This window comes from Embiotoca jacksoni, unplaced genomic scaffold (genome assembly GCF_022577435.1).
Source record: "Embiotoca jacksoni isolate LCO1_2020_lvr unplaced genomic scaffold, fEmbJac1.0.p SCAF_29, whole genome shotgun sequence".
NCBI classification, from domain to species: domain Eukaryota; kingdom Metazoa; phylum Chordata; class Actinopteri; family Embiotocidae; genus Embiotoca; species Embiotoca jacksoni.
Genome location: NW_027185380.1, coordinates 2,241,073 through 2,268,935, shown reverse-complemented (window position 1 = coordinate 2,268,935; position 27,863 = coordinate 2,241,073). Strand labels below are relative to the sequence as shown.

The following is a 27,863-nucleotide window of genomic DNA, read 5'->3' as shown; positions in this document are numbered from 1 at the left end:
GAAGCTTTTCAAACTCGACACAAAGAAGAGAGAGGATGGGAGAGGCATGCAGCATGTCCTTTCAGTGGGCCTCATGGCCGAGCTCATCCACAGGCAGAGCAAAGAGGAGGCTGCGATCACAACAAACCGCACGCATGGCCAGAGAGGGCTGGGCTGTGTCAGGGGAGGGATTCTGCACAAACCCACACCAGCCATGAGTGTGCAATCCTGCAGCGGCTGCTGGAGGAAAATATCGAATCCAAACTGAAGTTTTCGCAGTTCCTGGATGAGGTGACGTCCAACGTGCTCGAACCAAACAGCCTGCAGGCATTTGGAAAACCGACGTCTCCTTCTGGCTTCACCACCACAAACCCAGATCAGCCTGAAGACCAGATCCAAGCGCTGAGCCCCAGGCTGCCCCGCTCAATGGCCCAACAGCAGGGCCCTTTATTCGAGCAGAAGACTCCAGAAGAGCAGGCTTTCCCCGACCCAGCAAAGAGGACCTATCTGGAGACGGACATTGACACAGTGAGGAGGGATGACGAGCCACAGGGCCCGGAGACAGGAGCAGAGACACCGCCACAGCTGGAAATAGACGCGAAACACGTGATTCCACCTCCTCCACAGTTCTGTCAAGGATTTGAGATGAAGAATCCCTTTCCTGAGTTTCATTGTGACTTCCCCAGATACCCCAACAGAAGCGTCTCTCTGCCCAGGGGCATCAACATGGTGAGTGATGAAACTCTTTCCAGTCTTTAATCAGAGCCAGGCCTCTGAACATATGTTATGATTGGAGCGGAAATTGTTTCTCAGAGTTTGAAGCGATGTCTGAAAAAAATCAAGTCTTTGTATAACTTGAGTGAGCTGCTCCTGATTTTTCTCGGGCTTTTCGACTCTATTAATATACAATGTGCAGGAAAAATGGGAAAAGGAAAATGTCATGAAGTTACAACTAATTCAGACTCTGGGGTTTTGTTTTAATAATTCATACTAACATAAAATGAACACAAGAAAAAAATAACTGATCAAAGCCAGATATATGTAGAAAAATATGGAAAAAAAAAAATCTCTATTTTACACTATGGGGAATTTATTTTCACAACTTGCACATGTTCATTTCTCATAAGCGCATGTATTCATACATATTTAAATCTTTAACCCAGTTGCACACATGTGCACGCACTGTAAACTATACACAATATAGAAAATTTAAAAACAGAAGGGGATATTATAGATAAATCTGGAATATAGCAGATTTATAGATATAGAGCCACCATGAAACTTTAGTTCACTCTCACTGTTCTTGTCTACGTCTTGTCAGCAGTTTTGTTCGCAACAGGCAGCTTCTTTTGTGAATATCGAACTGACATTACATTGGTTCCCCAAAACAAACCTCCAAACAAATGCTAAAATTACTTCAAATCTCCTAGATGTGAAAAAAAAAAAAAAATAAAAAAAAAATCAAGTTTTTCGAACAAGTTTTACAATATAAACTTAAAACGTGATGATGATGATGACCTCAGTGTTGCCTTCACATCTTGTTGTCCCCAAGTGGTCAAAAATTACTTTCAATTTGAAAACTTCTTTCTATTCTAATTAGTTTTTGTTTAGTTTTTCAAATCCGTTTGTAAAAAAAAAAAAAAGATTCAATCTGTTGAATCTTTCATTGGTGAAACATTTGGAGCATTTGGACAACAGCTTAACAGTCGGTGTGCGAGTTATTCCGCTGATCCACGCGGGCGCACTCAGCTGATCCACGAGTTCAGGTAGATGACGACGAGTCCGTGAGTCTGCTCGGGAGCGCTGCTTCGACGCTGACCGGTGAACCGGCTTTTACGGGAGTCCTCATTAGCATTCTACCCATCAGCAACTCCTCCACACAAACAATCTCAACCGAACAATGCAGTCATTCACTGACTCAGCCCGCTCACTTGCGGTTATTTTGTGGCATCCATCATTTGCTCAGCATGAGACGTAACCTCGCTAAAATGGCAGCGCAAGCAGAGAACCTTGGTAAAACAACGGTTTTTCATTAGGACGAGCAACCGGTGTTTCCACGGACGTAAAGCAGCGGTGTGCATTGAAAAGAGGAAAACGCCTGAAGGCTCAATCAGCAATTACTGCATCAAACGCAAAGTCTCAGTATGACACTGATCTCAGTGGTAGATAATACTCCATCCGGCTGTGGTTATCGTGTTTCAAAGTGCACATTACCTCACTCACTGCAAAACATAAAAGCGCTTATTACTCGGCTCAAATATCACCATGTTTTACATCCCCCTGGACAATACAAAGAATCTCTGAACAAGCGATTGTTCTGACTCTCAGTCTTTTGTCAGTGTCCCTTCCCCAAACCCGAGGCACACTTGACAGATCTTCACAATCGGGCACCGCTGCCATTTAATAATAAAGGAGAAGATCGCATTGCCTTAATTTATTGTCTGATTAAAATTCAGCCTTTGCCGTCACCTTAGCAACTGCTTGAAAAAAAAAAAAAAAAAAAAAAAAAGGTGGGTGGTGTGGGGGCTGAGAGGCAGGCAACGCGAGCCTGTTGGTGTTCATCTCGGCGGCAAGTGTGTGAGTGTCTGTGTGTCGCTGCAAAGTTGCGTCTCCTCGCACGAGTCCTTGTACTCGTGCGAGCGCAGAAATGAAACATTCTTTGCAGCCACTCGACCTCCTGCTGTGAGCTCGCCGAAGACGCAGACTAAATTCATCAGGCATCTCCCCCCCCTTCCCCCCTCCTCCCCCCGCGCTTCAGGCTCAAAGGTGGTTCTTGTAGTTATTCGGACTCGTTCACGTTTCCCACTGACCCTCGGAGATCAAACCATCTCTTCGCAATGGTCTTCTTCCTTCATTAATTACACTAAACGGACCTGCATGGACAAAAAAAAACAAAAACAAAACAAAACAAAACGGTTAGCACTCACCAAATCATGAAACGTGAAAACAAAGCAGCATAAATGTCCCACTCGATCGGGCCTGCACCCTAAATCTGAACGAAGATGAGAATTCAGGGGGAATATTCTCAAGTTGATCCATAATTCATCGCCTTCGGAAAGAGGGCCGGCAGCAGCAGACTCATAAAACGTATTCTCTCTAACAGCCGGGGACTTCAGATGTAAGATTCAACAGATTGAACCACCTGTTCCCCCCTCACCTCCTCCCCTCTACTCTCCTCTTCCTCTGTCTCTTTCCACCTCCTCCTCCCCTCCGTCTCTTTTGTCTCCATCTCTTGCTCCCTCTCTGCGATTCAGCACCTCGGCAGAGATACTGAGTTTGCTGCCAGTATCCCCTCATGGGGGGGCCTTGCCATGTATCTGCAGTCTGGCTGCATTGGAGGTTTCCACTCTCCCTCCCTCCCTCCCTCCCCCTACGTTTCCTTCCCCTCTAATTCTCACTCTCTCCTCTCGCGCTCCTGGTATGATATGATTGTTCTCTTCTCACCTCAAGTGAGCGCAGATGTAGACATCCGGCTGCAGTCTGATGAGCTTTCTCACGAGCTGGAGTGGGAAAGGGGGGAAAGAAAAAAAGAAAAAAGAAGGGGAAGGGAACGAATGAGGGAGCAGAGCAGAGGGTGTGTGTGTGGTGTGTGTGTGTGTGTGTGTGTGGGGGGGGCATAAACAAAAACAGAGGGGAAACAGAGAGAGAGAGAGAGAGAGCGTGCCTGCTGAATATGTATGTTTCATTTTTTTTGTGTGGAGTGTGTGTGCTGCAGCGATGCTCTACTTGGCAGCTCCTGGGCCAGTTTGATAGGTCCCCTCCACTAACATGCTGTCATTTCCTTTAGGTGCCTGACGAAGAGATGAACAACATAGACACTATCAGGTAAGCTTCTCCCTCCCTCCCTCTCTCTCTCTCTCTCTCTCTCTCTCTCTCTCTCTCTCTCCCTCCCTCTCTCTCTTTCTGCACATATCTTCCAGCCCTCCATCCTCACGCCCCCGCATTCTCCCTGTCTTCTTCCTTTAAGCTCCTTCCCTCCCACTCTTCCTCTCTATCTTTCCACTCTTGCACAGTCTCTCTCCTTCTGTCTTCCCTCCCGGCTCTGCTGCTGTTGCTGTTTGGAGCGGCGTGGTGCTGGTGGCGGTGGCAGCAGCGGTGGTGGGGTGCGCATGTGTTGGGGTTTCTCTGAGCTTTAAGGGAGAGCTGGGTAAGCCAATCCAGATAGCATATAGAAGGGGGGGTGGGGGGGTTTCTCCATCACCAGCGAGGCTCGGGCAGCAGGATTTCTACCTCTTAAGTCTCCAGGATGAAGCTCTGCGTGAGCGGAAGGTACTGCTTCTCTGTTTGCATCTTTGATTTGGATTACAAAAGCTCGGCTTGACTGTGTCTGCACCTCTGTGTGTGAATGTTTATGTGCTCATTTGTATGTGATGTGGCTGCACTTGCGGTGTCAGTTCGTGCTGTCCTTGCACTGATGCAGTGCTGTTGGGAATCGTCTCTCTTTTCTGATAGTTTGTCAAACATAAAAGGGTATTTAAATTTTTTTTTTTTAAATTTTTTTTTTTTTTTTTTTTTAGCAGAACAAGGCTGAACGGTTGTACGCAGGGAATCTCTTGGCTAGAAATTTACTGCAGTGAATGTGGCGTTACTGTAAAAGCAGATCAATCAGAAGGTTTTTTGTTTTTTTATGAAGTCTCGAATGTGTTGAGGTTGTAAAAATGTCCATCCACGACTGACGTGTCTGCTTCTGCATGATATTTTTGGACAATCACCTGTCGGAATGTACCTATAACACTGATTAATTACTCTGCATGATAGCGCTGCTTTGCCACCATGAATAACTAAGCAATAGTAGCTCTTTATGTGTCTAAATAAGTCTCAATATGAACACAAATCAAGGTAAGATCCAAGCTGATGCCTTCACATGCCTGCGTTAACAGATTTGAATGAGCTCATTACAAAATTACAAGTGCTCACCCACTTTTCTGATTAAAGTTGCATTACACAGGAATTAAAGCGGCAAAGGAAACATGACGAAATGCAGGAGCAGTTTCACCCTCCTCTCCCTCGCTTTCCTCTTTACCTCACTGTCCTACAGTAGGCATGTTTTAATTAATACCGTTACTAATTAACCATTATTAATCCGGCACAGATGAAAATAGATCCCGAGCTTTCCCCTTTTGTGTTCGATTGCCGATGGTATTATTACGATTTCAGGCAGATTACAGTCTAAAAGCCGTTTAACCAGCCGATGAGGGGTAATTAATCTTGACGGGGTGTTTCTCTAATATGAGGCATCAATTGTCCTCACCTCTGTGTCACAGCTTTAATTGAATTATAGCAGCTCTGCCGAGATAAGAGGGGGGTAGCCCTGTGCCTCATCTCCTCGCTCTCTGTACTGGGGAAACAAGGTCACCTGTAGCCTCTGAAAACGCTGGGACGAGGGTTAAACAAGAAGCTGGGCCCAAACCTGAGAGTCTGACCTCACCTCTCCATCACCCCCCCCCCCCCCTCCACCCTCCTCCTCCTCCTCCTCCTCCAACACCCCCGCACCTCATCTCCGAGATGCCTTCTGGCCTAAATGATGAAATGTCCTGAAATCTCTCGCACTCTCTTGCTCTCTTTCTCTTTCGCAATCTCTGTCCCTCCCTTGGCCGGGCTCCGGCGTCGGGGCCCTGTGGCGGAGATGGAGATTCTAAATTTTGCATGGCGACACAATGGAGCTGGAGTGCAGAGGAGGCCTTGGTTGGATAAGCAGATTTATAGTTTCAAAGAGTTTTTGAAATATCCCAGTGAATGTCAAACAATTTGAAGTGGTTTCTTAAAAAAAGAAAAAAAAGAAAAGAAAAAGAGATTGACACCACTTAAAAAAACTAGTGACAGCTGCCCTTCCAGGATGATTGACAGCCCAAAATTGGACAAAATTATGATGCTGCTGTCTGGAAGAGTAATGCTGAAATGACATCCTTGGCTGGCAAGGAAACAACTGTTTGACTTGGTTTTTAGACTTTTAAGATGTTGATTGATGAGATTAATTTTTCTTCTATCAAATGTACTGAGAGGATGTCAATATAATATTATACGTAATACTATTTCAATAACCACATTAAACAGGAAGAAAAGGCATTTAAAAGTTGCTTTTTACTCTTTCAAGCTTGTTTTAGGTCTCCTTGCGCAAGTTGTATTTAAAAGTGACATGACAGACAGGCCGGTCTGACGAGGCTGAAACGTAGTGTCATGAAAAAGGACTAATAATAGTTCAAATGCTCATTGATATGCAAGCTATAAATAGCTAGCATTATCCCTGCGACTTCTCCCAGGTGTTCACTTGGGTGGAGGTCTGGCGACTCATTAAAACATTCAGTGACCCCATGTGCCCTGAATAAAAGCATCTGCATTCATTATGTTTCTCCACTCTATTATTCTGTTGTGCTTTAAAAGAACAGTCCGTCATTTTGGGAAACACACTTTTTTTTTTTATTGAGACATCAATTATGAAACTGCAGCCAGGAGACAGAGAATTTAGCAGCAGGACTGGAAATGGTTTAAAAAGATAGCTTAACTCTCTAATTAACAAGCTGTCCTATTTGTTTAATCTGTACGAAAGCCCGAGTGAAACTACAACTTGTCGTTTTTAGTTGCTTTTTTTTGTACGGATCAAATCAGATTTGTACAGAAGTGCTGGTCGGTGGATTTTGTTGCCTGAAGACAGAGCCAGAGTGGTATCAGTCATATAATCTAATTGTGTGCAACAACGGCTTTCTCAAGGTTTTGTAGTGTTTCTTTAATTTCGACTCAAGTTCACCATTTAAAGTCTTTTCTTTTCTTCTACAGGTATCTGCTTTTATTTTTTTATTTGATGGTAGTCAGTAATATTTCATACTTCAGCCACTATATAATCCCTTTCATTCATTTAAATCACTTTCACTATACACCACTGAGCCAAAACGGTGTGACCGATGTGAAGGTTTTCGATACTGGTTTTAGTTCAATGGAGAAATGCGCAGGTGTAAAGACCTGCGTGGCTTTGACAGGATTGTTATGACGACCGGTTTGAAGCATCTCAGTCAGCAGTGGTGGGCGGAGGAAGACCAAGCGACTGGGTTTTGGGGGAACAAGTCGGATCCACATTAGCTTCAACTCACAACTTTACAGGAACCAAAGGGTTCTACCTGTAAGGTGTTGATACCGCAGGGCACCTTCAGGGTTCCTGCAGAGTTCCTGTAGAGCCGGTCTGAGCCGTGAAAGCAGCGTGGGAGAGAGGCTGGTCTGAAGAGGCTGAATCATAGTTTTGACCGGCTTGAGTGGACGCCGTGGCTCTAACAGACTAATGTTCTCCTCTGTCCTGTGCAGTTTGAACAGCCGGCCTCTCGTTCCCACTCTGTCTGTGGTTCTCTCCCTCCCGAAGCACTGACAGCTCCTCCAGGGGTCATTATCATCTCAACCCCATTATTCCTCCTCCCCTTTGCCCTCCTCACCACCGGCAGTCACACTGTGCAGGTCAGATTTATTCTTCATGGAGATGAAGCTGCCTAAATAGTTTCTCTATATATGACAGCTGCTATATCTCAATGTTTCTGGTAATTTGACTTGAATTGAACAGTTAAATAGTAATATGCAATGTGACGCAGTTCCTTCCTCAGTCAGTCAAATTAATAATTTTAAAGTGAGACTTATGTAGGTGTTGCTGAACAGCTGCCACCGTGAGCCCCACGACATTTATTGAATAATGCTAAAATATACTATTAAGCGAAAGCAGTGTTTAGGATTTAGCTTTTTATACCAAACTACTTTAACACTATTTCAGCAGTGGGGTTGAGTCAAAATACGGCCAAATTTAGGAGACAAAAAAAAATGTGGTCTATGAATTCAACTTTTTATTTGCAAGAAAAAGATTTAAGGGATAGTAAAACTTATTTGGGAAATATGCAAATTTACTTTCTTACCAAAGGTAAAAATCACACATATCCGTACGGTTAATATGACGATAGCCAGGAGAAAGTCGGTTTATGTCGCCTTCAGGTGGAACCGGTGAGCCGGAGAACACTGTTGCTAGGCAACGGCAACATGGACGACAATTTATCATTCAGGTAACTAATGCCGTAAACACAAAGGCGTCGTAACAGGTGAATTTTTTTTTTTTTTTTTTGGCAGATATCTATGAAGTTACGAAGAAAAACTCCGCATGACTAAAGTTACACTGTATGAGCTTACTATTCAACGAAAATGTCAGCAAACACGGCAGCATTAGCAACCAAAACTTCTTATTTCTACACGTATTCCAACACAAATATAAAATGGAAGTAATTCTATCAAAATGAAAAGTTCAAGAGTTTTTAGAACGAGGCCTCCACTTTCTTGGTTAGACACCATACTCATGTCTGTACAATAAATAATGGGCTATAAGTTGCAGGTATGAGATTTCATTGCATTTGCGCAGACGTGATCAAAATCCTCTCATCTAACTCGAAGCAAAAACAGCAAACAAATGCGTTTTCTGAAATGTCTAACTGCAGCATTAAACCTTCATTTGAACTGCACGGCAAACCTTTTAGATGTAAAATCCCGGTGACCTTGGTAACAAAGAGGAGCAACATGTGAGGGAGCTTCGAGGGGAATTAAACACGCAAATTAATGCTATTCAAACACATTTCTGAGGCTTGTTTGCCTGTGATGATCCCGAGCTGGAGGTCACAGATTACACATCTTTTTTTTTTTCAAAGCCACTACATTAATGGCACTATGCTGCAAAGCTGTTAGCGCTATATTGCTTTCTATAGTTTCTCAATATAGTCTTTTTTTTTTTTTTTTTTTTTGCAAACGCTTCATTCATGCATCTCCGAATTGAGGCTTTTTAGGCAGCCTCTTGAGACTCATGGATGGGCCAGTAAGTACATCTGAGCCGCCTGCTGTATGTGTATAAGTGCATGAGGCAAATGCTTAGGGACACACACACACACACACACACACACACACACACATACACAAACACAAACACACACCGCAGGCTCGCAGATTTGCAGAGGTTGTTCCTTTGTTGTGTCTAATCACTACCTGTCCATGCGAGCTCCACTCTTAAGCGATATGTTGTGATGGTGGGCAGTGTGCTGTGTTTGTGTGCGCATGTGTTTGTGTCTGTTCTAATTTTAATGAGCTGAACCCTTTTGAAAGCTGCTTGTGCTTCTCCATCCCCATCCCCTTTTGGTCGTGGCTGCAAGGGTTGCAAACACTGGCCTTATTTTTGTGGCGCAAATGAGTTAAATGCCACAACATTTACAACCTTATTAAATTTACAGCAGCTGTATTGTTCCACCAAGAAGTCAACGTCCAAAAATGTGAGGACACTGCAGAAAAAAAAAGACAGTGGACGGGAGTGTTTTTTTCTTTACTCTGAACTGTACGGAAAAATTGAAATGCCAAAGCAATTCAGAACCACTGACTTGGAACACAGTAATCACTGCAAAACTTTAGACTTTCAAACTGAGCAAGAGAGTTTTGAAGTCTCCATGTGAGTGTGTGGATTCTGGGTCGGAGAAAGACGAGGTCTCAGTGGCTTTGCTAGGACAGCTCTCGGTAGGATTCACTGGCACCATAACATGGATTTCTTGTCTTCAGGCTGATGCTGTTTTTTGTAGAACAGCATGTGCTTGTGTATGTGTGTTTAATGAGCTTAGTGTGTGTGTGTGTGTGTGTGTGTGTGTGTGTGTGTGTGTGTGTGTGTGTGTGTGTGTGTTATGTGTGCATGTCAGTGTTGTTATGGCTGGAGGCGTTTCTCGCCTCTAACTCCTAATTTTTCAGCGCGCGTAATTTGTCAAAAGCACTTTTAGAGAACCAGTACTAGTACCAACCTTTTCACTTAGTTTTGTTTATGTTATTTGTATTGACAGGAAACACAATGTTGCTTCTTTGAACTTTAAGCAAACTGTTAATTAGGAAATAATTTCTCTACTCTCCTTTTTAATATTTGTAATTTATATATGTATATATTTTATATAGTTTAAGGTTTAAAAAAATTGCTTTGTTGATTTTAAGAGATCAGAAATGAAAAAAAAAAGTATGAAAATCATATCAGACCACTTTACACCATTCCTTTTTTTTCATTCACGTATACGAATGTAAACTTGAACTCATTTACATTTCCTCAACATTTCCCTCTTTTAATCTCTGTGAACTGAGCACTGCATTCATTCAAACAAAACAATTATCAGGTGCCGTAAACTCAATATTTGAATGAATTGGGATGTGCAATAGGAACCCAGATGAAAAAGGTTATTTTTTTTTAAAATAGATCTCTGTGTTTCTCAAAGTAAATCAATAAACAACCAAAACAATGAGCCTTAGGTCCTGTTCAGACCAGTATTACACCCTCCAATTCTCACCAACACCAAACATTAAAAAACCAGAAATCGACTTTAAGCCTGTGCAATGGAAGCCTTGTGATGGAGTTGTTCGATCCTGCATATTATAAACCACTGAACGATGGCATCTGATGAGCTTTAAAGGAATCTTTTACAGTTTGGGAAAAAGTGTTATTTGTTTAAATAGATAAGAATGAAATAATACAGCCAGCAGCATGTTAGCTTTAGCTTGATACAAAGATTAGAAATAGGTGGAAATGGGGACTGTGCCCGAGTAACAAACTCTGCCTACCAACACCTCTAAAGTTCACAAATTAACTTTATAGTCTTTTGTTTAATGTTAAGGCATTTTGATAATTGGCCAGGAATTATATCTTCTGTTATGTAGGAATTAAACAAACAAGATTAACTGTCTTAATTCGTAAGCTTTAGAGGTGTTGTTATGTTCTGACAGGACTGGCTAGCCATGTTTCCTAACAGCCTGTAGCTTCATATTTCCGATACAGAGTGTTGTTGGTCTTCTCATTTATCTCTTGGCAGGAAAATAAAAGAGAGTTTTTCCTAAAATGTGAAAACTATTTCATTAAAACACCTGCGTGATACTGAAACTGGTCCTTTGTGATTATATTTCCTTTTTTTTTTTTCATCTATTTTCTGTCTAAATCTTTGCTGCAGATTCTCCTGAGTTTGATGTTGGACTCAATCTGATGTTTCTGTTGATCTTTGGGATTTTAGCGGCAAAGAACTGTGTATATTTTTGTGCTTGGATTTGGGACTTAGCTCACCTCCGCCACCTCTCCTCCAGCTCATCCTAAAATCCTCTCGGGATGGTGTCGTGATTACACACTCCCCTGTGCCGAGCGCCATCAGCTGCACATGAAATCCGTTCAGCAGGTCATTATCACCTGCTGCTGCTGCTAATGATGTTGGTAGTTGGTGTGTAACTACTTAGGTGTCTGCTCCCCGTGTTAATCAATGTCGGACTGAGCAATGGCGATGGCATAAACCCACACACACACACTCACAGAATAATTTAAAAGTTGATTTTATTTTTCCCCGTGAGGTGGTTGAGTCATACTGTACATGTCATTGTCCTGAGTGACTGCTGGAGGTTGGTTGTTAATCTGGAGGTATACAGGGCAGAAAGAGTGTCATCTTTGTCTTCTTTCTTCGCCTGCTGCTGGATGAGTCAGCCACTCGGGTTCCCCCGCTTTAATGCTGAGGTCTGGGCCTGTGATAAGGGCTTTTCCTGAGCTCCGATCTATCTGCAAGGTAGATGCGATCGGGACGGCAGAAAGGGAGGAAACAGATAGGCGGACGAGGCAGGGAAAAGCAGAGGAAGGAGAAAAGCGGAATGATGATTTTTAGTGACGACTTCACACCCTCTCTCTTTGATTTTTCTCTCTAATTTTGGCAATTATTGCTTCCTCTTTAATGTCTTTGGCTAAATTCTAAATACTCTGGCAAACATTTCCTCCCCAAAAGCTTCCTGCTTTTCCTTCTCCCTCCTTCCACAACTTTAATGTCCTCCTTCTCCTTTACCACCTCCCTCTTCCTCTTCTTTTCAATGCTCTGAGTTCCTCTCAAATGTCAGCATGGCACGAGTGGGTGGCAGGCAGCGCCATCTGAACGAGCCCCCTCTAAGGTTTTTGCTGCAGTGTGAAGATCGGCTAAAGGAAAAAGAGGCAAGCGAGTGAATGAGCGAGTGTGTGTGTGTGTGTGTGGGGGGGGAGGTTGTGTGTTGGCGGTTTGACAGCGGACACCTGATGTGGCCTGCAGATGTGGTGCTAACTGCCGTCCTTCTGTGACTTTTAGGGCAAATAGAGTTGGTTTATTTCGTTCCTTGGCAGAAGGAGATCGAATGGGCAGAGCTGATGCCGCAGCATAAACACACACGGACACACATGTAGGTACAAACTTAAGACATATAGATGCACACACTTGCACTCAGACCCCCACAAACATATACATACGGGCGAGGAAGTGTGCATCTAGATGTATAAACACATTTCTACACGTCGTGCACACACAAAGGCGTCCTCACACCTGCCAAATCTTACATGCACACACACACACACACACACACACACACACACACACACACACACACACACACACACACATTCATCCGGTGTGCTATGACTCAGAGGGGAGCAGCTGGAGTGAAGGCTCCAGCGGCAGTGGTGAGCTGTCACCATCTGGGGGAGTACATGTCTCTCTGCCTCGTCAGCCAGCAGCATAAATCACCTCCCAACAACTGGGTGTCAGTGGATCAACATGTTTCTTGATGTCATCTGTTTTTTTGTTTTTTTTTACACGTGTGTGTACAGTATCTCTGGCTACAACACCCTCACACAGGACGCTTTTCTCAGCTCTAACCCACAGCGGTCACATCCACAGTCTGTCATTGTTTTCTTTGCTGAATGGTCAGCGCTGCGCTCGGATCAGAGGAGCTTTGATCAAGCTTTGACGGGCTGTCTCATCTAATAACCTGCACCATTTGTTTGTGCGCTGAAGGCTGCACCTGTGCTGCCGACGCCATCAAGACACGGAGGATTGGAGGGACGGAGGGAATATTTATACAAGAGGCTTCGGTCTTTTGGCCTTGTCAAACTCTTTTCGTTCAGACTGGGTGGACGTGTCAGTTCGTGTCCTTTTTGTTTGGACATATACGAGATGAAGACGTTGGGTCTGCAAGGGATGTTTGTTTTTACTGATAAGTCTGATATCCGCCTGTCGCAAAAGACTTTCATCTCTGCTTTTATCCAAAGCAGAGAAATTTTGCATCCATTCATTGTTTTCTGCTAAATTTAGAACAGTTTTGGTTATTTCATATGCAATATTTCTGTTCCTAATAGTTTGAAGTGGGCGTGACTCACAAAAGACTAAATCTGATCAAACTGTCCTACTGAGGTGGATACTGTAAGTATTAAGAGTTCCAGGGTATCAAACTATTAAAGATTTTTAGATTTAGAGTTACAGAGGTATACTATCAAACTGAAGCTATGTTTTCAAGGGGCTAATACATCATCAGTTTTCGCAAATGTTCACTACATAGGGTTGGGAAACCAACATTTAAGAGGAACAAACAAGCTGTTCATGAAGATCTTTTATTGAAGAAATATAAATTTTACAGAGTTCAAGCTGCTGAACATATACCGACTATCTGCTTCATTGGATTCCCCTCACATGATCGGTGAACTTTGCTGGATAACGGAAAGAAGCCTTTGCTCTTTACGTCTGAAGGACCGAGTCCAAAGCTTGACATTTACCAATAATGCCTCATATAGTTGTACTTTCATTTTCACTTCCACTGTTTCACTGTTAGGAAACAACATAGAGCGACATCAGTGGAATAAGTAAAACCAAAAAAACAGGAAAATTAGTCCCAAAGCTCCATCACGGAGGGAGGATTGTACCCTTTTGAAAGATGTTAACCTTCAAAGCAGTCTGTTAGTCAGAATTTAGTGCAGAGTTTAATGCTGTTTGTCCTTTTCTTGTCAAGGACAAAAAAATGTGGGGATTTTTGCCGTTAAGACGACTGTAAATGCAAAATGTTGGCAGCATATGTCTGGCCTTTTTTAAATCAACTTTGTCCTTCAAACAGGATCACTTCTCGAACCGTAGTTACTAATAGTTGCCAACCTGTCTGTCTGTTTGTTTGGCAGGATCAACACAGATAGAGAACTCAGTAACTCTACCGGCCAGACTTAGCTGATCTCCTTTGGGAAACTAACATACATGCCGGCTCCCTGTCGTCAAGCCCTATAAACACATGAGAGGGAAGGAACACAGACAAACCATGAAAAAGATATACATTGGCAAAACCGCCTTAAAAGTCCCCCGAAATGGCGGCAAACATCCAAAAAAGAGGTAAGAGAGAATCTCTCGGACGCCATCTTTCCATCCATCTTCGTTTTTATCTGTTTGTCCGTTCATCCGCCCACAAGGTGTCTCCTGTTGCCGTCCAGTGGTGCTAAAGCAGCCTCATGCCGCCTCTCTGAGCCCAGAAGTCACGCTGCCTCGTCATCTCATCTCACTGGAATGAAAACACTCATTATGTCTGACTCAGCCCCTGTTCACAGAGGAGGTCACTAATGGGGGATTTTACATCCCTGGAGCTACCTCACGTAAACTCATCCTCCACCAAACAACAAACACCTGTATTCCCTGGTGAATGGCTGCCCATCAAAATGAGGCGGGAGGTGACGGGATGGGGTCTGCTGGGTAATGCGGCAATCAAATGCCATCCAGTCACATTCATTGAATCACCCTGTAGGCAGGTATTTTTTTTTACTCACTGACATACAGTAGTTGTAGATGCAGCAGCTTCCCAGGAAACAGTATTTCAGATCCAGTATGTTGTCACCACAAGTATCTCTTTCAGCATTCAGCTGGTTGTAGGACCATATTTGCAGGCGATCAAGCGGAAACAGGACTCACGCAAACATTTCTTAATGCAGAGCTCTGATGGCGGCAAAAATACTTTGTGTAGAAACATTTAAATGACTGAAGCCCTGCTGTAAGTCAGCAGTTGGCTTTTTTTTCCCGTTGAGTTTACGTTATAGCTTGCTTATCTCCGTTTTTAGAAAATCGGTGGTAGCACAAAAAGAGCCACTGCAAAACCATTATATCGACAGCATCAGGAATGTTTTTCCGTATAGTTTATATTGCCATTAGCTGCACTTTGAGATCAGTTTTAAATTGTCCAAACAAAGTCAGTACCCCTGGATTGTTTGCTAAATAAAATTGCCTCAGTTTGGTAGATGGCTAAATGATGAGCTAATGAGGCAAGTCACCGACAGATATTCCAACTGTTCTGAGGCACATCCAACAAACTGCTCATCAAACAGCTAACTCGACATAATTACAATGTCCGAAACTTACCTTTATAAGCTATTGCTTTTCTTTACCTGCTAAGATCTGATTCCAGCAGTGGAAGGCAACACCAATGACTGGACACTACGATGGCTCATTATTGCCTCTCCAGTTTTGTCAAAACTCTTAAAAAGTTGAGGATGGTGGCTCTGAAGCCGATGACACTTATGTTCGAAACTGGTTTACATCCAGTCTTCTGTCAAACCTTTTAACCAAGTGAACTTTTTCCTAACTTTAAGCAGATAATATTAGTTACCTAAACAAAGGTAGACTTTACAGAGGCCAAAATCACTTTGCTGATTTATTTCCGTTTAAACATTTGGAGTCACTGACTATTTCCTACTTTTTTGTTCTTAAGCTAAGTGTGTACATGTTCTGAATCACTATTTTAACCACAATGGTGGGAGATCAGAAAATGTGCATGTAAGTTATGTCATGTGGACCATCATTTCAATGGACCATTTCAAAATGAATCTGCAAAACATATGTGGTCCATCTGTATTGTATGGCATCAGCATGCCTGTTTGGTGCATCTATGAATCAATTCATATTGACCATGCCGTGTCTGTGTGCCTGTACAAATGTAATAATCCCAATGAAATGGATTATAACACTAAAATTTAAACAAAAAATTGATAAGAAATTGATAAACTCGAAATATTTAGCAAACCCAACTGAAGTTCTGCATGAAGTCCGGTCTGACTCGTTCTACTTTTCATCCCACTGATTGCAGAAATATTAGTATGCATGCTAATGAGATGAAAACTGGGTGATACCTCTATTTAGTGACCTGAAAAAGTCCTTGAAAGGAACCTGTTCCTGATTTTTTCCCCCCGCCTCTCTCAGCCTCCTTCCTCTGAATCTATGATCTCGTTAAAAGGGAGAAAAAGAGACAAAGAAAGGAAGTGAAAAGAGCGACGTGACCACATCTCCATCCACTCTCTGCTATCTGTTATCCGGCTGCAGATAGAGTCATTACCCTCCTTCCTCCATCTGTCCGTCAATACAAGGTCCATTAAGCCCAGCCGTGCACATTCAGATCCATCACGGCAACAGACATTTCCTCTTTTCCCACTCACACTTGCCCTTTTATTAGATTGAAACCCAGGTAATGCACATACTCTAAAAATAGTCATCATTGTGCTGTCTCACTGAATTACTAGTGGGGGATATCGCTGTTTCGTAAATCTGAGCCTTCAGCTTCTATTCATATGATGTATTAGAGTTCATTGGCTCATATTTCACCACAGATTACAACCTCCAATTTTTTTTGGGGGGGGGAGGGAGGGTGGGGGACCAATCTCACTGCTGATTGGATTTCTGTGATGTGCTGCAGAACTTCAAAAGCTCTTTAACTTCCTTTTCCCCCTGCCTGGATTCTTAATTAGAAATCATGTTTTCTTCATACAAAGCACTTTTACAAGCAACTTTTCCAGTTTTAGCACCCTCTCATGATGTTCATCGCAGCTGCATGGCCATTCAGGGGTGCATTAAAAAGATATGTAGACCCTCATAAGCATAGACCCAAGTTACAAGCTTGTATCCTCAACCATATGCCCTGAACTCAATCATCTGCTGTGTATCTCTCTGTGTGTGTGTGTGTGTGTGTGTGTGTGTGTGTGCGTGCGTGTGCGTAGTTCATTGCTGGAGCAGAAGGAGGACTTACGGAAGAGGCTTTCCTACACAACACACAAGCTGGAGCTGCTGCAGAGCGAGTTTGACTCCACACGGCAGTACCTGGAGACGGAGCTGCGCCGAGCACAGGAGGAGCTGGACAAGTTTACTGACAAATTGCGCAGGTAGGCCCACAGTACATACTGCACAACACTCAGGATATAAAGGAGGCGAATATGAAAGGTCTATAAGCTCTGAGGTCCATAGTTAAAAGTTTAAAAACATCCAGAGGGGTTAGACATTCAAGTGAATCATTTTTTTCCCCACACTATATGGTGCAAAGTGTTGCACTGAACTTTAAAAATTCAACATTCACCCATGGGTATCCACAGTTAGCCAATCTGGAGTTCTGGTCCACTGAACAAAAACTCTAAAACTGAGGAAAGATGAAACATACTAAGGGAGTTTTGAGGAGACCCTTGCAGCCCAGATAAAAGGACATTATGTAATTCTTCTCTTGCTGTTAATGAAGACCAGAGGATTTCTTTCATATGAGATTTAGCTTTATTAATAAAATTCAAGGCACATGATACATTTTTACGAATTACTGACTGAATAATATCTCAATAATTAAGCACAGGCTGTTCCTATCATCTAAAGAAAAATACACAATATGGACAAACCAAATAATTATCATCAGATTATAAAATTATTTCCAGGAAACGTCCTGTAAAACAAGAAAGGAAGAAAAGACAATTACCAAAGTAACTTTTTGTTTATGAATGCCACAAAGAGGGACAGGAAGTATTAGTTCTTGGAAATATGGGTTCTTATGAAGAAAAAAATTAAAATAATAATAATTAAAATTAAAAAAAAAAAATTCAATAACACACCACTCACTATCCCTGACTTGGCACAGGAATTATCTGTGGCGAGTGAAAGTGTTGTTTCACCAACTGCTCAGACACTGCAAAAAACATTGCATGATGTGAGTCTCAACGGAGTCCAAGAGTAAACCATCGCTCACAAAACATGCAAGATTAAACTTTGCGAAAGAACATGAAAAAAAGCCTGATGAATATTGGCTGGACAATATTTGGTCAGATGAAACCAAAATAAGTTTGTTTGGATCAGATTGGATTCGGCATGTTTGGTTTGGACCTGGCCAAGACGACAAATGATTGCACAGTGCCAATCGTTAAAAACGACGGTGGGAGCGCGCTGATATGCGGCTGCATGAATGAAAACCTTGAAGAGGAGATTACTTTGATAGACGGCAGAACGAACGCAAGTCTGTGCACCCAATTACTGAATGAAAACTGACTCCCAGTCTAGAGAAGCTTGGCAGGAGAAGAATTTTCTAATGTGACAATGATCCCAAACAAACAGCAACAATCACAGCAGGAGTCGAAAATGTGAAAACCATGACCTGGACAAGTACCATAGGTCTCCTGAATTAAATCCAATAAGATACCGTTGAAATATAGTGAACGGAAAAGCAAAAACGATCATGTGTGAAAAACAGCACAACATTTCTTTACATATTTGTTTAAAACTGGTATCATCCAGTAAAGTAAAATAGTATATTTTTTCAAAATTGATTTGAATTCTTCATTCCTCTTGGGCTTTGGCTTAAAACAATTAAAACTGCATTAAATGCATTTGCAGCCATTTGATATTTTAGTGATATCGACCACTGTATATATATCTTGTGTTGCATTTCCAGAGATGTTGCAAGATTTTTAACAAGGTATTTGAACTTTTTGTGGGAAAACTAATTATTATTCATATTAGAGCAGCTTTTTAGGTCTCATTAATCACGTCTGAAGGGGAGCTTAAGTGATCACATGGGATTATTTGAGACCATCCTTATAGAGTTTTATAGAACAAACAGTGCAAATTAAGATCCTCCAGTCCATGACAGTGTAATTCATCAGGTCAAATGTAATATCAACTTTAAGAGAGATGAGCAAATTGTGAGGTCCTGATTCTTATCTGAGCCTGTGTTATTTAATCTTACTTGTCAAACTTGTTAGCAGCAGTGTAAAGCAGTTTTTTTTTTTCACAGCCTTAACCTATCATTTGCACATGAAAGTTGTTTCGTTTTTTTAGTTTGGATTTGTGATAACTTAAAATGAAGCCATGTCTCATTATGACGGCACCATCAACCAAAGAGTTGTATCGTTTCCTTTGAGGAATGTTTAGAAACCTGGAGAAGTGCAAACATTTCAATTTAAAGAAGACAGAAATACATGATTTTGTGCAGCAGATTTGATTTTTCCTTTAATCATCTTGTGATCCCTCAGATAAATTTCAAGGTCCCCAGTCTGGGATTCACTGTCATAAGGACTGACTGATTAACATTACTTTGAATCGTTGCCATTTATTGTGTGTCTCTTCCTTCGGGATCACACGTAATAGAGTAAATAGTCTGAATGATTGTGGTGTTGTACGTACACTAAAACGATGGCATGCGATTCAGCTTCGACCTGCGTCCTGCAGAGCCTGCCATTGTGCTTATTTCCAGTTTGGAGAGGTCCCTGGCTGCTACTGTCTATATGTGTATGCACAAGCTATTATCTGCAAGTGAGCGATGTCGTTTATTGTGTCCTTTTAGAATACAAAGCAGCTACTCAGCACTGCAGAGGATCAACCAAGATCTGGAGGAAAAGATCCACAGAAATGTAAGTGTCTAAGTCTGTGTTTGTCTTTTAAAGCCCGTCTGTAAGTGCGTGCTGAGCCCAGACATGCTTGCCGGTTAAATACCTGTAGACGGAGGAGAGAGAAGCATCTAAGCGAGTCGCAGGATTTAGAGATGGCACACTTGGAGAGCCAGTGTGAATATGAATGCCCTGCTGTTGGTACCACTGACGTTAATTATGGCTTATTACAATTGGCTGTCCTCCTTCCAATGGCAGAGTGATAGCAAACCCATTGTTCCCCAGTGTACCGCACCTCACTTCATTTGTCAGACGTTGCTTTTGCCGGTGGAAAGATACAATTAACTAGTCTGCCTGAGAACATTGTATGACCATCAGGTGTCTCTGCTGTTGAATAGACAGCTGAGAAACGCTCATCGAATGGGTGATGCGAGACACCAGGTACAGATAACAAGGAGCTGAAGGTCACTGCGTTTTGTGTTTAAGAAAATTGGTCATTTTTCAAATAAAAGCCACTTTTTTTTGTCTTGTAAAGTGTTCTCATCAGCTGTTATTGATTCATCTCACGTATACCCTCCTCAAAGGTGAGAGAGGTGCTGAGTAAGTCTCTTTAATCGTAAAGCTTGTTTACTCCAGAGGTGCCACAAACCTATCTGACCCCTCGGCCCTGCACACCTACACAGAGTGTAATTACAAGACAGATAAACACTGTGATATACTTTGGATGTGTGTCTGTTTTATAAAGAGGTAAAACTTTTGGCACACTTATCCCTTTGGTGCACAAGCTACCTGTATGCAACCCCCTTCTAATGCACAACATGGGTCAAAAGTCACCCGTATTCATTTCCTATGTTATTTCACACATCAATTTATTTCATCATTTAATATTCCAATTAGATATCTTATTTTTGATGACCACAAATGATTATTCTCATTCTTCCTTTCATACTCCATGAATAAAAATATTTTTTGTAGCACTACATCAAGTTACACATTGGGGTCAAAATTGACCCATGTATGCTAGTGTGCCAAAAAAAAAAAAAATAAACACTAATAAAAAAATTATTATTCTAGGTGTGATTTGGACCAAACAATAATACATTTAAGATTTGACATATGTTTGTCACTTTTCACACATACATATTCCACTTATAACTTATAATACTGATATGAAACTGTAGTGTATCTGTAGTAAACATGCATGAAATAACATCTGCAATGAATACGGGTCATTTTTGATCCTGGTCGTGCATTAGAAGGGTAGAGATACAAAAATGTTTTTTACTCAAAAACTTAGAAAGAAAAAATGAAAATAAGGATTTGTGATGATCAAAAACAAGTTAATTGAGGAATACATAGAATACTGAATGACGAAAATAATTCATTGCAAAGATATAGAAAATAAAAACTCAGTCGGGTCACTTTTGACTCATGTTGTGCATTGAAGGGTCAAACCACAGGTGCACATTTTGATTACAGCTGCCGTGTATCCAAACGACTTTTTTTTCCTGACAGTTATGGACGTTGACAGAATCTCTGAATCAATTTGTTGAGAGTTCACACCAAATGCAACACCCAGAAGAAAATGTACATTTGTGAAAACTCTGTTTACTGACATCACGGTTTCTCAGTTACAAATCGTAGCCAAAATCATTCAGCTGTTTTATCTGTTGCTACCACATCAACACCGTCACCGTGCAAAGCTGCATATTGCAACTATAAATCCATCCTGTATTTGTAATTAGAACCAAGATCAGATACAATGTTTACTTTTTGTTTACATTTATAAAAACATTTTTAAGCATTCACAAGGCAGGTTTTTTCTCTTTAAAGGCTTCATATCCATAAGAATTGGTTCAACCTTATTTGTAAAATGTATTCATGATAAAAAATTTAAAAAAAGAATATATATTTGGTGACAAAGCATAAGCAACTAACTTGGACATGTGGGAATTTATTGTAATGGGATTTTATATATTCCGAATGTTGTTTCCAAGTGTATTCTTCTGTTTGTGATCTCTAAAACTCTGTTCCTGTTGCCGTCAGTCGCAGCACCACGACGATGAGAAGCGAGCTCTGAGCAGAGAGATCATCGTCCTCAACAACCACCTGATGGAGGCGAAGCTCACCATCGAGAAGCTTCAAGAGGACAACGTGAGTAAAGATCCCAGTGACCATCACGCTGCTCAGACTGGTGTTTCCTAACAACAGTAATATTCATTTATCTCTGCAGGACCAAGCAATGCATGTTAGCACTGGCGTTAGTAATAAAAAAAAAAAAACCTAGTTGTGCAAAAGTTTTAGGTAAGACTGTGGAATAATTCCCATTCCTCCAAGTATATAGCTTACCACACTATATTGTACAGCTGGAATATCAGCAACTGAAGACATTTATGCTTTTCTTATGCTCTTTAATGCTAAACCAAAGAAACCAAAATTAATTTCGCAATTAAAGAAAACGGATAATATTTGCAGATATTAACAGTCAGATTCAGTCTCACATTTCTGAAGAGGCAAAGTTGTTTTTTGGGAAACAGAAGTAAAGTGAAACTTACCCAAATAAAGACCAGAAATAGTCAGCAACACTTTTGAATATCCATCTGTGGCCCCGTTGAACCTCCACAGGAACTGTACAGAAAGGACTGTAACCTGGCTGCTCAGCTCCTCCACTGCAACAAGTCTCTCTACCGGGCCCAGCTCTCTGAGGTAAGCCCCACTCTCACTTCTACAGGCTTCAATCCTAATTTTTCACATAAATCCTGTTCTTTAACCATTTCTAAAAAACACATTTCACCCGTTCTTCAGTTTTAGTGGGGATTCGGCCTAATCCTCAGCAGTTTAAATAGATGACACATTTAAACTCACAAAAGTCACATGCAGCCACGAGTGAAAAGCAGAGGAGCTGCAGGGTTTCTGCGTTGACATTTGATGTGAATCCATAAGAGAAAGAATTTTGTTTTTTTTCAGTTGTAGCCAGGTAAAAGAGAAAGCTTTGGTGAGGTAGCTGTGAGGGTAAAGAAAAAGTGTGAGATGTTTCCTGAGCAGCACTAAGCTGAATTTTCTGCTCATGACATGAGATGGACAAAGAATTTGCTGTCTCGACTGTAAAGGGAAGGTCATCTTGCCCTGCGAGAAACAGAAAAGATAAGAGACGAGACTTGGTGGAGCGCGATGAGGACTGTAGGTCACTGCAGAAAGGACAGAGATTGAAGAATTAAAGCAGTATGGTGGGTTTTTTGGGGGGTTTAAATAACCTTCACCTGAGAGAGATGAAAGAGGCCAGGTTTCAAAAGGTTTAACAGACTTCCTGAAAAACTTATCAGTCTAGACCTACAGTATATAATCATGTAACGTGTAAGCAGAAGGTATGCAGTGAAGGCATCATTTGTATTATATATTGTACTGTCCAATCAGGTGTGTCTATGTCCACCAAGTCCTCCAACCAGGTCTGCTCATCACATAATTGTCTGACAACAATTAAGCATGAAGCAGCATTGGAAACTACTTCAAGGCTGTGAACAAACGTGAAGGACGGCTAACTGTTAAAGGAGGTAAAACTACAGTACGTGGCAAAATGTAAATGGGATCACACTGCAGCCTCATCACACTGTCCTGCTGCTGCTTGTGAAAACAAAGCATGTGGGTATTGATGAGTGTTTTAACACACAGCCAGCTTGGCGCCACTTTCCGCTGCATCAGCCATGGGCCTTTTGGCTCGCCCATGTGACAAGAGTAGATTGTGACGCTGGCACATGTCCACGAGGTTAAATCATTCCTCTCCACATTTTGCCCTTATGGCTGGAAGGAAATATCAATGCAAACTACGTTTTATTGCGTAAGACTCATAAAACATCGCCCCAGACACATACAGAGCACACAGATACATGCATGCACAGCTGCACCGTACACGGTGTGGGATCTATCACAGGGTGAAAAACTGTTCCGCGGGCTCGCTGCCAAACATAATGAGGGTCAGAGGCTATACATGCTCTCGGTGTACGTCCAGCGGTCTGCTGGTCCTGTGGGCAGGAGCTAATCGAAAGCATATTGATGAATGGTGCTGCAGCATTTTGAGAAGTGCAGCGGCTCTCCAGCGCCCACTGAAGTGCTCCAGCCGTTTGTTGTGCTGCAAAACAAGCGCAGAGAGGGTATAAAATGATCGGGCTCGCATTTCTGAACACTACACAAGAGCTAATTGTGATCTCGTTCAAAACAAGCCCAAATGAAAAAAAAAATTTGTGGACGGTAATTAAGTGGCTGATAGTTCGGTCCAAGTTGTAATAAAACTGTTATGATAAAATGCCTTTTTGCGTTCGGTCTAGTGTTTCTATAAAGTTATAATTCTCATTGGCAATTAGAAACAACTGACTTGATTCCTGTTGATGATGTGCCGCAGCTAGCGTATTGCTTGTTGCTATGGAGAGGTAGCTACAGATAGTGGATGGAGGCTTTTTTTTTTTGTATTATTGAGAAATGCTCAAAATAGAACCATGTCTTTCTTTTCCTGAGGAAGACCTCTCAGTTTGCCTTCATCGTCACGTGCTGTGTTTTCTTCTCTCTGTTCAGCTTCTCACCTCTGATAATGACACACTTTTTACAGTTGTCGTGAGCATGATTATTGCAGTCGAGGCAGGTAAATGAATAGCTGGATGTTGTGGTGTCATGCTCAGAAATTATTAATAGTAAGTGACATGGTGATACACATACAGCAGGGCACAGGGACAACACAACCTGCATGCAGCACAAAAAAAAAGCCATCAAGACAGTGTATTAAGAAACTACACTGTAGTATGAGTTACATATCTTTCTACAAATAATCATAAATTGAGTGTGTATGCAATACAGAGGTTTCATGTTGAGACCCCATTACAATGTGGGGTTTTAGGCTGATTTAAGACTAAAGCTCACAGTCCTGAGAGAAGTGCAGGAACATCTTTGGTCATCAAACAAAGAAATGTGTTTGTGGCTCCCATTGTGAGACACTGATGGGCAATTTGGAGCTTTGGGGACTGAAGACAGACTGTGGCAAAAAAATACTGGCAGAAATTTAGAGCCAAGTATTCACAATGTAACTGCTCGATACCAAATTCAAAAGATGGTGCGGACTCCTTAAAATTAAAGTTTTACGTCTGTGGTGTCTCCACATACATTATGAGGGCTTAACTCAAATAAAGTAACTTTTCCTGACAATGGAAACGTTTTTACAAAGCTAAAACGTCCAATGATGAAATTCCATAATAGAAAGAACGATATAATAAAGTATCAGGCTCACTTCATATATCTATGCTACAACCCACATCTACAACACATCCGAAGTTATGCAGAATACACTAGCTGCTATGAAAAAGTTTCATAACTTTTTCAATAAAGTTATGAAAAATAATGCGCAAACACACACAAACCAAAAAAATAAGTCCATTAGACACTGGCAGATCTGCAGTTTTAAACACAAAGAGTGGCATGGATGGAAGCTGCAAACTGAGGAAGTGCCTCTGATTTGATATTTCATATTTCATTTCACAATCTAACAATCTTAATTAATATTGTAGAGTTTGACACAAATTGGCAAACTAGGATTTTAGTAGACTTGTTACTCAGTGTGAAATTCAGTGAACTTAAATTTTTGTTGTTGTAAAATCGAAAGGTGTCTTTGAGGTATGCAGACCTCTGATTACAATGATAGAGACTGCAGGAAGTGTTTGATACAGAGAATACAGCGTTCAATAAACAGTTTACAGAATTAGGTGCTTGAGAATTATGTGTATTATATGCAAAAACTTCTTAAAGAAATATCTCAGGAATGCATTTATCTCATATTTTCCCGGCCTTCTCTTTTCTCTGGTACTTGTAGCTGCCTGCAGATTTTCAGGAGCGACTGACCATGCACCTGGAGGAGGCGCCTCTCTGTCACACCTACTCCGACTCCGTCCCGGCCTCTCTCATCGCTAAAGTGCTGGAGAAGCCAGATGAAGCCTGCAGCAGCAGCCAGGCCTCCCGCTCCCCCAGCCCCCAAACCCAGGACCATGATTTCATTCTGGAGAGCTTGGGCCCCGGAGAGCGCCTAGGGCTCCGTGGAGCCTACAAATCCGACCTGTACAGCAGTGACACGGCTCTGTACTGTCCCGACGATCGCCACCGCGAGCGGAGGCCCAGCATGGATGTCCACGGTGAGAGGAAGCTGCTGTATGGGCCCCAGAACTCCACCGACAGCAACCCGGAGGAGGGTTCGATGGGGCTGAGGGCCGGCTTCTCTCAGGAGCACTTTGCTAAGTTCCCTGCCACGCTGGGTGCCGGCTCCAGCTCTTACTCCAGCTTCAGCGGAGGGGGATCCGAGGACAAAGGCAATGGCCCTCCCAGCAGTGCAGCTTCCTCCCCGCGCCACCACTCCCTCTACATGGACTGGAGAGATGCTGGGGACTATGAGAGAAAGAGTGACTCATCCTGGGAGAGGGACAGTCCAAGGGCCTTCGCCAAAGCTCATCCCTTCCAGCAGACGGAGCTGAGCCACCACCAGAACGGCAGCTCACCTGTCTACAGTCGCACCATGTCCTCCTGTTTCAGTGAGCCCTACGAGCCGCTCCCTCCGTCCTCCTCCCCAAGCGTCGCCTACGGCGATAGTCGCCGGGGCAGCACGTTAGCCCCTGAGGAGGAGGAGCTGATCGGTCGATGGAGACAACTGAGTGTGGAGGACTTGAGTGCCCACAGCTACCGGAGTCCGGGCCGGGCCTCACCTTACAGCTTCTCAGAGCAGCACTTCTCTGTCCGTCCCTCCAAGATCCGGCTCGGGCCGCTCTACAGCAGCTTCCAGGAAGGGGCGGACTATTACCATCAAGGAGCGGCCGTCATGGATCAGGCGTGGGTGGCCGCCAGCCCCAGCCCCGAGTGCAGCCCGGGACTGCGGCAGGCCCACAGCCAAGCCCACCTGTTCCGGGCCGAGGATAGCCAGGAGTCGGAGCACAGCCTCTACCAATCAGGGAGCTCCAAAGACAGGGAGGGCAACGTGGCGGCTGGAGGCCAGAGCACGGATTACGTGGACCCCAGCCCCAACAGCTCCACCGAGTCCCTCCACCAGAGGTCCCTGGAGATGGCCGCGGAGCTGCAGCACTATCAAGTGGAGATGCACAGCCTGCCTGCACAGGTGAGCCAGTCTCCCCCCCCGGCTCCGCCCCCTCCTCCTCCTCCCTACAACCAAAAATTCGGCTCCCTGGGACTTTCCAGGAAGGACAGTCTGACGAAGGCCCAGCTTTATGGAACGCTTCTGAACTGAAGAACTTTCCAATTAGGTTTAACCTTTGATAGGATAGCGGAGGTAAGGCCCTGACGTGTCCTGCTACATCTTCTGTTAGCGCCACCATTTTGATAGAAAATGGTTCGAATAGCAGCCAGGAGCCAAATAATTCAGTATCATGATTATGTAACTATTGCTGATCATTTAAAAGCATTGATTGTGTGGCAGTGGATGGTAACTGTTTACAATACTAATGTCCACAGGAAGTAAGTCATATTAAGAGTTAGATGTAGGGGGAAACAGGCAGAGGAGCTCGAGGAGCCCTTAACATTTGTAAGAATGTGTATGTATTTAAAATACAAATGTACAAATATACACCAACTAAAAATCTAGTGATATATTTTGTATGTAGCTGTTAGCAAGAAATACACCCAAAACAATCAAAGAAATCTTCTAGATAATCCTGGATCTTGTACATAAATAAAAAAAAACTGCCAATGCTATATTTTAATTGAGACTTGCCCCAATAAAACTGCACATAGATTTGTTCTAGTCATTATTTTTAATCGGCTGAAACTCTGTTGGCCTTGTGAAGATTTACATGAGTGTTGGAAGTAAGGGGGCGGGGGGTGAACAAATTCCTTAAATGATCAATGAGAAACATTTGTTTAGTTTTTTCTTCTGTTAATTGAATTTGACAGTATCGGTGGGTGTGATTTTATTGTTATTGATGGAACGTTTTGAGGTATAAACATCTGTCTTAGCAGTCGGTATTTCTTTAGTTTTGCTCTTCTGTATCCCTCAGAGAGGTTTTCCTGCCCCCCACTCTACCTCAGATTTGGATGCCCACACCCCACCAAGCCACTGTAACCCTGTTTCTTTGACAACAATGCATGTTTATATATTTTGGTTGTTTTGTTCGCCTAATAAAGCACAAATTATACATATAGTGTCCCAGCTCTTCCTTTAATGCTGTGGGGATTTGAAATGTGAATGCATGACAAGAGTGTTTTAATGTCACTCTACTTTCACTTGCAGCTGTTTCAACTTAATTACACGTCTGCTGATCCGCAGCGTTAAGTCGACGGCTTGAATGACGAGTCAGATTGCTGCAGCCATGTGGTATGTGTCTGCTGAGTCACCACGAAGCTCGGCTTTATCACTGTTGTGAATTTAGAAGTAGGTTAGTAGAGAAGGATTATCGCC

The 27,863-nt window shown here is 42.5% G+C and overlaps 1 protein-coding gene across 5 annotated transcripts; it reads left to right on the top strand.

Annotated features, from left to right (window-relative positions):
* Positions 1-20: 20 nt before the first annotated feature.
* LOC138205500 (brain-enriched guanylate kinase-associated protein) lies at positions 21-27,604 on the top strand. 5 transcript variants are annotated; one of them, XM_069161514.1, is made up of 7 exons: positions 21-708; positions 3,767-3,804; positions 16,793-16,954; positions 19,387-19,453; positions 21,476-21,583; positions 22,055-22,135; positions 25,281-27,604. In XM_069161514.1, the coding sequence occupies exons 1-7, from the start codon at positions 406-408 to the stop codon at positions 26,694-26,696; spliced, it is 2,175 nt and encodes a 724-aa protein (XP_069017615.1). In that variant the 5' UTR covers positions 21-405; the 3' UTR covers positions 26,697-27,604. The 5 variants fall into 5 exon arrangements, with proteins under 5 accessions (XP_069017615.1, XP_069017617.1, XP_069017619.1 ...); XM_069161516.1 differs by lacking the exon at positions 21-708 and adding an exon at positions 13,946-14,150 and having other exon boundaries at positions 3,645-3,804; XM_069161515.1 differs by lacking the exons at positions 21-708; positions 3,767-3,804 and adding exons at positions 4,164-4,248; positions 13,946-14,150.
* Positions 27,605-27,863: the final 259 nt, after the last annotated feature.

Coding starts and splice junctions, on each gene's coding strand:
- LOC138205500 (XM_069161514.1), top strand. CDS start 406: ATGGCCCAACAGCAGGGCCCTTTATTCGAGCAGAAGACTCCAGAAGAG. Junction 16,955..19,386: donor TTTACTGACAAATTGCGCAG/GTAGGCCCACAG, acceptor GTGTCCTTTTAG/AATACAAAGCAGCTACTCAG. Junction 19,454..21,475: donor AGGAAAAGATCCACAGAAAT/GTAAGTGTCTAA, acceptor TGTTGCCGTCAG/TCGCAGCACCACGACGATGA.